This window comes from Antedon mediterranea, chromosome 6, assembly GCF_964355755.1.
Source record: "Antedon mediterranea chromosome 6, ecAntMedi1.1, whole genome shotgun sequence".
In the NCBI taxonomy this organism is placed as follows: Eukaryota; Metazoa; Echinodermata; class Crinoidea; order Comatulida; family Antedonidae; genus Antedon; species Antedon mediterranea.
Window position 1 is genome coordinate 16,299,087 of NC_092675.1, and position 14,448 is coordinate 16,313,534.

A 14,448-nucleotide genomic window follows, 5' to 3' on the forward strand; every position below is an offset into this window, starting at 1 on the left:
CATTGGAAATTAAGTTTCTAAATGTGGCACAGATCACATTTCACCAGCAAAACCTAACTTATTAAAGAAAATTCAGACAGAGTTGTAGTATAAAAATTGTTTAAGAAAACGACAAAAGATTTAAAAATGTTGGATATGCATAGTCTACGCTAGAAACGCTTATGCTAGACACGCCTACCACCTACTAGTATTATACAGATATTGACTGCTTAGAGGTTAAATATAAGATTTGACATCCCCGAGGGAATGATATTAAGTTCGAGGGAATATATATTTCCTGAAGTGCCAGCTGAGGGAAATATATATTCCCCGAGAACTTAATATCATTCCCGAGGGGATGTCAAATCTTATATTTAACCGATATAAAAGGCAATATCTGTTATATTATATAGCCAAGAACAAGTCTGCTGGGTTGGGTGAAGCTAGGCTAGGCCTCCTATAGTATTTGTATTGTATTTAAACAAGCCTGCCTAGACACCTTACCTTGCGAAGAATAATATACAGATAATTACTAATTAATGATTCCTTGGCAATAAAATATTCACTTAGGCCTAGGTCGTTTAAATTAACAGGAGAATTTCCATCAATAAGCCTATTAATATTAATATTATAATCAGGTAGGCCGAATAAACAATTCGTCTTCTTCTCGATCTTCGAGGAGGAGCCGAATCACCGGATATTCAGCGCGTACTAGTTACTAGGTTACTACCGTGAGTATTGACCAATCACAAACTGTGTTTCATCACATTTAGGGTGGACTAATAACAAATGAGGGCGCTATGTATGCATAGCTTAAATAGTTTAGAAGATTAATTACTTCAAGCAAGTTTCGTGGCGCAGCGGGTGAAACGTTGTCTTGTGATGGAGTGACAATTGCATCGCAAGTTCAAGATCAGTAGATGACTTTTGTTTATTTATCGGCAAACGCGAGTGTTGCACACGAAAATTACACAGTCAATATCATCGTACTCGAGAATTTATATGATTAATGACAGGGGACACGATTATTACGCGAAAATTACACAGTCAATATCATCGTTCTCGAGGATATATACGATTTACGATCCTCGCAGCGGTAGTCATGTGATGCAGTTTCAACCAATCGCGTTCGCGTATTTACATAGGCTATGTAATATAACCCTCTTAACGGTACATAAAATGTGGAGAAAAAATGAAAAATGCTATAAATTCAAACGTATCCGTATACATGTTGTGACACAGATACGTGTGCATATACATGACGCTCTAACTTCTATATATATATGTCCATTACCCCTGAATGATTACAGTAGATCCCCCTATCGGTACTTCCGGTTTCCCACACTAGAATAATATTTCATTTGTATTTGATAGATGAACGAACATTCATGGACACCGCAACATACCTCAAACGAATCATCCACAGGTAGAACATTCCAAAGGACGATGAGCGCTCAGGATACTCTAGCAGAAGCCACTGCCCTCTTTGAACAATTAAACACAGAAGATGAAGAAGAAAATAAAGATGATAAAGATGTTAGTATAGATACTTCAAATCAAAGTATAGATACTTCAAAACAAGAGACAAGTATGGAAACTAGTGAAAACTCTGATAATGTCACTAACACAACAAGTGAGGAGAACAGCTTAGGCCTAGATGAAATTGATACATGATAAAGTTTATCAAGTTTATATCGGGAACATGCAAACCGTCATCAAGATATCAACCATGTACTGTAGATTGAATCAGAAGAGGGCGTTGTGTTGTTAAATAATGGAAAAAATCATATACAGGATTGAATGACGACGCTTTTTTACATTCTTTGATAAGAAACAAATGTGAATGTAGCTATATTGTATTAAAGTACCAGCAATATCTATCTCCACATCTGATATCAAGAACATGAATGAAGAAAAGGATGGTATCTAAAATTGAAGATGTTGCAGTATGCCATTTTATTAGTACTATCGAGTTCTTTCATCTGGTATGGCACCAAGAATGGTGATTGACATATACAGAATGAAAGACATACAACTCTGTCTACACTATTAAGCTAGTTTGACAAAAAGGGTGTGATATCCCTAAATATGGTAGTGATATGCTTAAATATGGTAGTGATATGTCGACATGTCCATATATGGGCACATCACATTTTTTTGTCATAAAGTTTGATAGTGTAGATAAAGCTTAATATCAAAGAGAGATAATGGTTTTTTTGTTGCTGTAGTCACCAATCATACTTTAAGATATTTCCTTTTCACTCAAGTCAATAAATATTTAGGAATTTCCTTAAAATAGTATTCATTTATATAGGGAAATATTTTTAATATTAATATTAAGCGTAATTATTTCCCTTAGCCTAAGTGTGAATGGTGATTACAGCCAGCTTGGATATATTCAGTTTAGTTAAAGGTTTTGAGGATTAAGATATCAGCCAAAAGCCAGAGTTATATAGACCTTGCTAAGTAAAGATTTTAGAAAGTATACAAGAGGACAACATAAATTATTATATATTTAGTTTGTAACATACAATGCAGTTTTGATAGATTTACCCTGTTTTGAGAATTCCAATAACAAGAATACAGTATGTGGTTCTACACTCCCGTTTTCCATAGTGCTTTGTGGCAAATTTGCAATGTTGTGATTGGTTGATATGTTTGCCACATTTTGAGTTAACTTTTTAGCCTTAAACCCTCGCTTATTTTAGATCTATTCTAACGCTCTTTGGTTGTTCTATTTTTGGAAATTTTACTGGTATCCTATGTAAATTTCATGCACCATGCCATCGTCCTTTCAGTACTTTAACAATGATATAATATTCTCTATTAATTTACACTTTTTAATGTATACAATCTATGATAAATTATTTTTTAAACAGCAATAACTAGATGTAGTTACATTAACTGAAAACATCTCTTATTTTACATACAATAATGTATGCTTATTCTTTTCTTTATAGTTCTACGTAATATAATTTATAAAACAGTACATATTTGTAATAATTTTAAATTGTGAAAATCATTTTTAATTAGTGTGAAAAAAGATTATTTATTGTTTATGGAGTGCAAATGTTAGTCTATAACATGGAGAAATTATTATTATTACACAGATACAAGCAAAAGTTATTTCAAGTAATTATTGAAGTGATAGATATTATGCAATTATTGTACAGGTGTACATGTGTAGTAATGTATTTTTTACCTGCTAATTTGTTTTTGTACATCAACATCTCCCATTTAATATTATGTTGGGAAACATTACAACATGGAGTACGGGTGATGTGCCCAATGTTATATGGTAGTGATGTGTCCAAATATGGTAGTGATATAACATCATCATGTCCATATTTGGGCACACCACAATAACATTTTATAGTGTGGACAGAGCTGTAGAGCAGATAATCTAACTGGACTCCTGTCTTACACTTGGTCCTGAAAAATTATGTACTTTTTTAACTTAAGCCAAATTATTATTAATATCAACAACTTCGGTACCACAAATTGTCTAAAAATAGATCATAATTGGGGAGATGATACTGTAAATTTTAATAATCTTCACTTCTTTATCATGCAGTATTTCTGATCTCAAAGTGCCTTTCTCCAATGAACTTAGAAAGTGCTTACATCAATAGATGTGATTCAATATGTATACTCTTAGACAATTTAGAAGGTGCCATTGACACAGCGATTTTTGTATATTTCTACAAGTTACATTGTATACAATTATTTCCTACCAGTGGGTTCTGATTATAAAGGTTAACAGTACCAAGTTTGAGGAACAATAAGAAAGTAATAAAAAACATAAAACTTTTAATTTGTTGTTTTTGGTTGAATTTGTGGTCAGGCCATGCTGTCTCTTAAGCAGTGTCTATACTATCAAACTTTATGAGACAAAATGTAATGTGCCCATATATTGTAAAACTAGTTTGATAATGTAGACAAAACTTATACACTCTCTCTCTCTCTCTCCCACACATTACTATGTACATGTGTTTCATATTTGAGGTGGGAGATCCACCATATCCCCACACCACCCACTTTCCAACCACAATAAAATTTACATACAAATTACAGGACATAAAGTAATGTTAGTGAATTCACAGATTTTAATGTTTCATTTACTGTACAATAAACCACCCTGTAAAGCATTTTGATATTTAAAATAATTTATCATATTAACGTTTTAATATCTAACACTAATATGCCTATAAATTACGTTATCATCACTATTATAACAAACAGTTTACAAATGTCAGATTTGTTTTTTATCTACAGTAACACCACAAATGTTTGATGATCTAAAAATATTTTTTGTATATTGATAAAACTATATAATCTTTAACATGATTTAGATAACAGCCAATATTGATAACAGATATGTTTTGTGACTACCACTGCAAATAAAATTAATGTTTGTATAAACAAGACTTAACCAGGGAAGTGTCTATGTTAAATAGGACTAGGTTATAAAATAAACCTGTCTGACATCAGAATGTGCTTAACCCTGTTCTTGTTTTTAAGTATGCTAGCATAGCCAGGTACAGTAAAACGAATCATGAATGAAACAGTACTATGTTAGGTTGGCAACCTCAGCACAGCAAAAAAAAAATAATATTGGTTAAATATTCCACCTTTCTGTGTTTCACTGGCAAATATACATTTTAAAATATACACTAAGACTATATAACTGTAGAAAATGTGTTACACATATTCATGCTGTTTAATAATTTAATACTGTAGAATGGAATACACCTCATTGATGAGATGATAACTTAGCATGGATGTACTGTAATGTGCTGTGTGAATTTGTGTCTACCACCCAGCCGAAAGCTCTATCAAAACCAAAAAATATTATGATGTGCCCAAATATGGTTGTGATATGCCCAAATATGACATCATTATGTCCATATGGGCACATCACATTTTTTTGTCACATAAAGTTTGATAGTGTAGACATTAAAGCATATTTAAGATATTCCACCCAATTTCCTTCCTGTGTTCAGTTGTTGACAGTGAATGACTGTAGACCAGTAATGCCACGCCCTAAGATCAATGCATGGATGTCATGTGTTCCTATAAAAGATAGATAAATAACATTTTGTAATAACTCTTTACACAATTACCACACAATTTATGGTAAGGAAAATAATGTAGTAAAGTCAGACATGTGGTACACATATGTGTTTCCAAAAGGAAACTATGTAAAGCTCTGTCTACACCATAAAAATGTATGCGCCCATATATGGACATGATGATGTCATATCACTACCATATTTGGGCACATCAAACTAGTTTGATAGTATAGACACAGCCTTACTTGTGTGTTGCAATACAAATACAATCATACTATCAATAGTTACCTTCATATGTGTTGACTGCTTCCAGATTCATGACATGCCTTATAACATGATACTCATCCGCTATTCCATTACCTCCCAGCATATCCCGTGCCATCCTAGCAATCTCCAGCGATTTGCCACAAGAGTTCCTCTTAATCATCGAGATCATTTCTGGAGCAATCCTGACATTATGGGAAAATAAAATAAAATGAAAACTTATATGACAGTGAACAGTGTGTACAGGCGTCAATTCCCTGGTGTGTGCAGGCCTCAACTCCCTGGTATGTGCAGGCCTCAACTCCCTGGTGTGTGCAGGCCTCAACTCCCTGGTGTTTGCAGGCCTTAATTCCCTGGTATGTGCAGGCCTCAACTCCCTGGTGTGTGCAGGCCTCAACTCCCTGGTGTGTGCAGGCCTCAACTCCCTGGTGTGTGCAGGCCTCAACTCCCTGGTATGTGCAGGTCTCAACTCCCTGGTATGTGCAGGCCTCAACTCTCTGAAACCCCCTGGTATGTGCAGGCCTCAACTCTCTGAAACCCCCTGGTATGTGGAGGCCTCAACTCTCTGAAACCCCCTGATATGTGCAGGCCTCAACTCCCTGAAACTTCCTGGTGTGTATGCATGCCCCAGTCAGGTTTCCACTGTGTACAGGCAATATAGTTTACAAGGGTAATATTGCATGCCATGGAATGCTCATATCCACAAATAACTCAATATATAGTTTAACTGCTGCTGATGATATAGGACAAGAAACAGAATATTACTCATAAAAGTCGTCTATACTTTCAGTTTTAATCTTGTCTATTAATCAACTTCTCCTACCAACATTTCACTTTTGTTACTTACTTCCCTTGGTCTTTGAGTCTTCCCACTTGTAAACATGCTTGTAAGCCAATAGAGATTTCTGTTAACATGTCTGCAAATTTCTTTTGCATTAGTTGATTTCGAGCTAGAGGAACGCCAAATTGGTGTCTATAATAAAACATTAAAAAAATAAACACTCATAAACTCAATATAATAATATATAACATATGATGTGTATTTTACTATCAAATTAACAATTTCCATTAATGTATGACAATTTTAAACGTTAACATAGAATACAATTGAACAGTAGTGAAATGGAGACCTATAAATGGTGTACCTGTCTAATGTGTATTGCCTAGCAGTTTCCAAGCAAAACTCAGCAGCTCCCAGTGCACCCCATGCTATACCATAACGTGCATTATTTAAGCAGCCAAACGGTCCCTAAATATAGAAATATAAGACATTAAATTTTAACAAGTGAGATTCACCACTCAAAATTAATACTGTGAAATTAGAGAAACTCTATCTTAAATAATCAACACAGTAACCCTGATATGCAATTAACTATTAAAGCTCTGTCTACACTATAAAACTTTATACAAAAAAAATGTGATATATGCCCATATGGACATGATAATGTCATATCACTACCATATTTAAAAATATCACTACCACATTTTGGCAAATCACACTTTTTTTTAAAAACTAGTTTGATATTGTAGACAGAGCTTAAGACTTTAAATCAATTATTGTGAATACATACAACCAGCCATATTTCTAACAAACAAGTATATAAATCTAGGCACCATCAACTTTTAATAATAAACTAATAAATCTTCTCTTAAGCTCCTTTTTATAATTGCAGGGTATCAATAGAATTTGATTGGCCACTTGCAAACACCTCACAGTGATCTGCTCTCCCTGTTTGCATATGAACAGAGAGGAGTTTGAGAGCTACATCTGCTGATCATTATCTCAAAACCATTAAATCGAATATATGCCTATTCCTTTTATTAATGAAGTTACAAATAGAGTAGTTCAATCTCACCCCTAAACCTTTGGCATTTGGCAATAGATTTTCCTCTGGTATCTCTACATCTTCCATTACAATCTGTCCTGTTATGGATGCTCGAAGTGAAAACTTTCCCTCAATCTTTGGGGCTGTTAGCCCTTTCATACCTTTCTCTAGAATAAATCCTCTTAATGCACCACCTTCATCAACATTTCTAGCCCAGACGATAAAAACATCAGCAATTGGTGAGTTTGTAATCCTGAAATGAAAATGTATATTTCTTATTTGTATTTAACAATTAAATTTTTATTTGTTTTTTTGATTACAATATAGTTCTTACTGATATTATCACTGTTTTAATAAAAACAAATACTTTGAAACTATAGTTTGCTGTGCTTTCAACCTTTAGAAATTAACTTATTAAGATTGGAATTGATCAATAGACCTTAATATTTGGGTGTATTAGGTTGGTAATAAACATAATTGTGCAATAATTACCCAGCAATATATTCAATTTCTGCCAAGTACAAGACAGAGATATAAAAGGCAATGAAGACCAAACAGTTGCTAAACAACTAGGCTAATTGGTTAACCTAAAACATTATCTGGACATAATTGAGCGTTCACATCCAAATTATGGCGAGATCATATGGATAATCCAGTTAAATTAACTAGCCATATATTATGTTTGTTGTGAAAAATGTCAGATGGGCCAGTTACTGGGCGGTTTTACAGACCTGCCACAGGTTATACTGGCAATTAGCCAGCTGATTAAATTGCATTCTGTATTACCCCTCATCTGTATAGTTCTAGGTAACGTTCTTAAATTTTTACATTAAAACTTGACCTAATTTTATGATCAAAATGCTTAGGTTTAAATGGTAAACTTAATTTAGTGGAAAATTCATTCACTTGTGTACATAACAACATGTTTTTCTTACAGTTACAATAAAACCGATTTCCTTTTTCTGACAAGTCCAATTACATGTTGTATTTTTGCAATCAAGGTCTACAGTATATCAGTAAATAAACTATTTTAATGAGGTTTTATCTAAAAAAAACAGAATGTTTTAAACATTTTAGTCGAGTAATAAAAAATGTTTATTTTATTTATTCAACCTTTCTTTCTAGAGGGTGACACTAAACAGCCTATGCTGAGTTATGATAACTGTCTGTGTGTAAAAGTGGCTGTGTGTATACTAGTACACCAGGGCAACCCTATACTTGTCTCGAAAGATGTACTAGGTTCTTTAAAAAGTACACATGAGTCAGATGTAATTATATTAGAATGCATTACAAAATTTCAATATCTATATGTCTACAAATTACAATTTCGGGTTAAAAGTTGAAATAATATTCAGATTAAAAAAAACAAAAAAGTAGTAATTTCAGCTACACAACCTACAATCTAATTCTAGGAATACCCTCGACCTAATGGAATTAGATTAATAATTAATTGACTATGAGGGAGCTACGGCGCCAACTTGCTAATAAACAAATCCAACTGTGTATGACTCTGAGTCACATCCGAAAAAACAGGACGAAGATGAAATAAGCAACAATTTGTTCTAAAAAAAGAAAGCTAAGAAGGAACTGAAAAATAACACAGAAATATATAACAGTCTTTTCATTTAGAGCAAGAATTTTCTTTTCATATTTTAAGTTTCTAAACCCTATACAATAACAGCACAGTGAAGATTATGTAATAAAACAAAGCTTGCAATGTATTATAAAATATACTACATGTTTTTGGCTCCTGTTGAGTAATTGAATCATTCTATATCACTAAATCATGCTAATATAATGTAGTGTCCCTATTAAGGGGACACCTTAAGGACCAAACAAATTGTCCCTTTAATAGGAGTTGGCTATGTGTTAAAACATATATTATCCTTTGATTATTTCATAGGAAAGTGTCTTAGTAGAGTTTCTATAAAGCAAACACCCACTCTTTGAAAATTGTCATTTACCTCCGCCGCCAAGGAGGTATATGTAATCGATCGCGTGTGTTTGTTTGTCTGTCTGTTTGTCTGTTTGTTAGCAGGATTACTCAAAAAGTAATTACAAGGTCTTTACCAAAATGAATGTACAAATAGATATGTGGTCAAGGACCATTCCATTAAATTTTGGGACCATTTCGGTCCACGGTCCCAATTCTGGACCACTTTTTAGTATACTTTTCAGACCTGCTAGTGTTAAAAAGATAGGACAGAATTTTTCAAAAGCCGGCGAGCAGTCTTAAAGTAACAAGTAAACTCAAATTGAATTTTCTCGAGAACTACTTGTCCAAAAAACTTCATTTTTTAACAAGAGGCAAGAGTTATAATTTGTGATTTGTAATTTTAAAACATAATTTGATTTAATGTGCACGTTTTTTGATGCGAGTAGTTTACAAAACCTATTTCTTTTCAAATTCACTCGTTTGATTTTCGCGTTGCTGTTCTATTGTTAGTCAACTGAAGCTATTGTTAATTGAAAGGCTTGTTAGTGTTACATAACCATTACACCAAACTCGCATACACATGCTTGTAGTGAAATTAGCGTAAATCACAAACAGCATTAAGACACACACAAATATATATATATATTTTTTTTTTTACCGGAGAAATCTTATGTAGGAGAATTTTACAGTAGGCGGAGGTATGCACTCTCGGAGTGGCTTTCTAGTTTAATACTTTTTTTTGTATTTAATTTTTTGGGACACATATATATTCCAATATAAACATCATTTTTAGAAAGTAAGAAGGAAACAAAATGAGTCAGCTCCCACCCTACTGAATATTTTTTAAACATGGTAAGCTTTGGCAGGAAATAGCATATTTGCCTCAATCTTTGAATCAAGAATCTATAACATCTGGCATCCTAACATGACCAAAAATTGTATTTTTAGTATATCAGAAACAAAAAATGAAAGTAGAATTATATAAGCCATAAATGAACAGCTGATTAACCTGACCCAAAATAATGTATGTTGTGGTACTGTCAAACTTGATTAAGAATGAATATATTCAGTTGTGAAAGGAACTGTTGAGTTTCTGGACGATGACAGGAGTGAGAATTCTCACTCCTGAGGACGATCAAAGTTTATTGATCGAACCGCGAAAAACTCAACAGTTCTTTAAAAAATTAAATATATGTGGTGTACCGCAAATGTCAGGCCCGTAGCCAGGGGGGTTTTTATGGTTCGGGCGAACCCCCCTTTACAGCAAACTCCCCTTAACCGACTGCGAACCCCCATCCCCGACATGCCCAATACCTCACCCTATCTCCGAAAATCGTCCAAATACGTGCCCCACAGTACAAAAAGTTGTTCGTAAATTAAAAAATTTCGTAAACTCGTTCGGAATAACTCATACAGTACCTTCTTCCCTGTATGAGCGTACTTCGAGCGATATAGTCTGTAAAGAGTTGCAAATGAATTGCCGATTTTAAACTGAAAAATAAATGTTTGGTCCCTGCATGTAACAGGACGAACGATTCGTACAAAGGACACCGCCAGACAACTGCGTACCAATTGTTTAGATCACTGGCAGTCAGGCAGCATGCATAAAGTATATAGCCTTCCGACATACATCAGTATTTATGTGTGGCTATGAAGTATAATGTATCATAGAGGATTATAGTGAATGTTAATATTTTACACTATAATATCTATGGTATCGTGTACTGTAGTTCACATTATGGCATCCGATTATTTTTTTCTAGACCACCAGCCGATACGTACTCAAATGTATCAATATCACCTATTTACATTGGCATATTTAATTTCCTCAACAAATTGCTGTAAATACTATAATAAGAATTGCATTTGCCTTCACCCAGTGTGCTTTTTTCGGGGCTTCTCCTAGACGTATGTTCGCATTGAACTTGAACGCAAAACAAAATATCGAGTAAATGATAAACAATTGGCGGTTCCGCACAGAGCACGTGCATCTAACATACGGCAACAAATAAATAGTCCACGAGTCCAAGTACGATCGTTTTGCTCATTGGTAGCATGCTGCATGAGAGTGTTTTTTCCGGCCATCTAGGGGTGTCATTTAACAAAATTTGCTTCGCCTCAGGCCCCACCCCAGGGGGGGGGGGGGGTAGGTATGGGGGTGGGGGTGACCCAAATACTTAGTGTGCGAACCCCCCCTTGACAACAGATCCTGGCTACGGCCCTGAATGTTATATCAACATATTGAATTCCCCATGCAAACCTCCCAACAACTGATTAAAAATACATGAGAACCATATTTGGGACATAAAAAATAAGTGACAGAGGTGTCCTCTGAATAGGGTTTGGCTGTTAAAGCATTGAATGTAGGTATTACAAAAAAGAGTGTATTTTGCTTCTTCTTTTTTATTTTTTTTATAAATATCAATCTGTTTTATATTTTCTAAAATAGTAATGTTTGTATTATTTTACAACTTTATACATTCAATTGCAAATTTAATTAGCTTTAATTTAATACCAATATAAATGTAAATACATTTTCACACAGTTATTTAATTACAAAATAATTAAACCTTCATTATTTTTTACCTCAAATGACACAAAATGAACCTTTCTCATGGTAAGATTTTCCATTGACTTATAGTAGTTACGCTCTACTGCAGTTGTTACTATTAAATGTATATCAAGTTCACTTTTTTTTAAATAAAATAAGTATTGGTATTTACCATGATTTAGAACCATTTAGTTTAAATGTTTTGTTTGCTGCATTATAATGTGCCTTCGTCTCCATTCCTGCAGGATCACTTCCATGATTTGGTTCTGTTAGCCCAAAACATCCAATCAGCTCTCCCTTTGCTAGTAGATATTCAGATTTAATAATTTAGTTTAAATATATGCACTGTACACAAGCCTAAAGCATTGGCTTGTTGTGTACTAATTATTATTCATTAAAAAATTAAGTTTGACATCAACCATTATTTTTTTTAACAATAAACATAACATTACCTAACTTTGGAAGATATTTTTCTTGTTGGCTTGCAGTACCATATGCGTATATAGGATGCATAACAAGTGAAGATTGTACACTCATAGCAGACCGATAGCCACTGTCCACTCGTTCAATTTCGCGGGCGATGAGACCATATGCTACTGATGACACTCCAGCACACCCAAAACCCTTGATGGTTGGACCCAGAACTCCAATATTTCCCAACTCTTGCATAATTTCTTGATCAAATACTGGAGTATAGAATATATTTCATTTTATTTAGTTCACATAAAAATTAGATTTGCTATGTAAAATTGATTGTCAACAGTAAATTTTGATAATAAATTGGTATACACATACTTTCATTTCTATTTGCCATAAGTACTCTAGGCATTAGTTTTTCTTGGCAATATTCTCGGAACTGATCCCGGACCATAATTTCTTCTTCACTTAAGTTGTATTCTAAATCCAAGGCATCTTTGTAGTTGAACTGGACAAATTTATCTTTTTTGACAGGTTTGTCTGAAAATTTTTAAAGAAAACCGGTTTATTATTTATTCTTCAAAATGTTGTTTGTTGTTATTAATTATTATTATTGGCATTAAAAATGATAATATTATCAGTTTCAGTTTCAGTTTATTTTCCATTTCAATTGATGAACATAAGACAAACAACTTATATGGATGGATAACCGTAAGAGCGAAGCTCGTTAGCCGGTCACCCGTTAGTGCAGTGACATTACAGACAACATAAAGACAAGACAAAGGTACGTGCAATACATAACAAGACATGTGAACACTTGTGTTTGCAACCCCTTGGATAAAATAATATATTTATATAAAGGAGAAAATTAGATATTATATTTCTTTTTGATCATAAAATGATAATTTTTAACTTACTTCTTAAGAAGGTTAACATGAAGATTACATATAGTTATTTTTATTTTACTAGTACATGGTAATAAAATCTGAATATCATCTTTTAGATAAAAAATGTAATAGATTTACATGTACATACACTCACATATTGTTTAAGTAAACTTAAATAATGTTACTCTACTAATTAAATAATATAACATAATATTACTGATACATTGATAATAAACTGTGAATAAATGTCTTCTTAAATAAACTTAAGGTACATTGGTTCTTAATAAAATGCCAGTATATTTAGAAATAATATTGGATATATATTCTGTGTGATTAAACCATGTTAGTGTTTCATCTATAATTATGCCTAAAAATTTAGTATTAGAGACCTGTGAAATAGTAGTATTGTCAATAATAATTTGAATATTGTGATATTGTCGTCTACTATGCTTATTTTTAAACATAATGTAATTTGTTTTAAGTATATTAAGTGATAATTTATTAGATTTAAGCCAGGAGGAAACTTTATTTAGTTCTTGATTTACTGTCATAATGAGTTGTTTAATATTTTTATCAGAAACTACTATGTTGGTGTCATCTGCGTATAAATAAAATGAGAAATTATCGGAAATAGAAACAATATCGTTTAAATAAATTATAAATAATAATGGGCCCAAAATGGACCCTTGTGGAACCCCGCATCGAATTATATTAGTTGTTGATTTATGATTGTTATACACGGTGAATTGGGATCTGTTGGTTAAATAACTCTTGAACCACTCATAGATAGGCGATCCCCCCTTGTTATGGGCATTAGCATGTTTTGGACAATTTCCATTAATTTTTTTACAAAAAAATACTACAGACATATTAAAAGGATGCATGGTCGACCTTGTTTCGACACACATCACAGTCAGTTGTCCTTCTCCTAACCTAGTCTAGTCCTAGGCCCTAGGCCTTGAAATATAAATCTCTTCTCACCAGCTTCAGCAGTGTTTGCCAGCTGGGCATTTCCATTCCATCTCAAACCCGAACTGGTCCCAATATTTCGTAGCGAATTAACAGCAGCTATTGAAATATTTGGTGATTTTATTACATTGCATTGTGAACAATAACTAATAAATTTCCTCATGAACATTATAAAATAATTTTATCTGTTCACACAGTAAAAAGACACAACTTGAACTGGAATAATATATGATCTTGTTTGAGAAACACACACGACACACACTTACTCACTTGACCTTTCTATTATTCTATTTCAAAAGACATTTCAATAATGAATTATTATAGGAAAATGGTTTATACAAGCAGAATTTATATATTTATAAGAATTCTAATTATTTTTAAATAAATATAGTAATAAAAATGAGATTTATATTACAAAAATAATAGTTTTAGTTTTACTATTGATTAAGAAATTAAAAGACGACGACATGTGATGCTGAGGATCTGCTGTGGTAATGTGATGTGTGCACAACAAAAACATCAGCAGAGTGTGGCGTATTTTTAAATC

At 33.1% G+C, this 14,448-nt stretch overlaps 2 protein-coding genes across 2 annotated transcripts in view; one reads left to right on the forward strand and one right to left on the reverse strand.

The window, feature by feature from the left end:
- LOC140052208 (ubiquitin carboxyl-terminal hydrolase 24-like) overlaps window positions 1-4,112 on the forward strand; it is a 45,099-nt gene extending 40,987 nt beyond the window's left edge. Inside the window, exon 51 of the mRNA XM_072097662.1 lies at window positions 1,354-4,112. Within this exon, the coding sequence (XP_071953763.1) occupies window positions 1,354-1,653 (300 nt within the window). The 3' untranslated portion in view covers window positions 1,654-4,112. The remainder of the gene's footprint in view (window positions 1-1,353) is intronic.
- LOC140052209 (glutaryl-CoA dehydrogenase, mitochondrial-like) lies at window positions 4,058-14,163 on the reverse strand. The gene is made up of 9 exons (XM_072097663.1): window positions 13,914-14,163; window positions 12,424-12,585; window positions 12,081-12,314; window positions 11,801-11,930; window positions 7,172-7,394; window positions 6,461-6,564; window positions 6,163-6,288; window positions 5,340-5,500; window positions 4,058-5,052 (listed from the first exon to the last, which is right to left on the reverse strand). Exons 1-9 carry the CDS (start codon window positions 14,068-14,070, stop codon window positions 4,979-4,981), a joined length of 1,371 nt encoding a protein of 456 aa, XP_071953764.1. The 5' UTR covers window positions 14,071-14,163; the 3' UTR covers window positions 4,058-4,978.
- Between the last annotated feature and the right edge of the window lie 285 nt (window positions 14,164-14,448).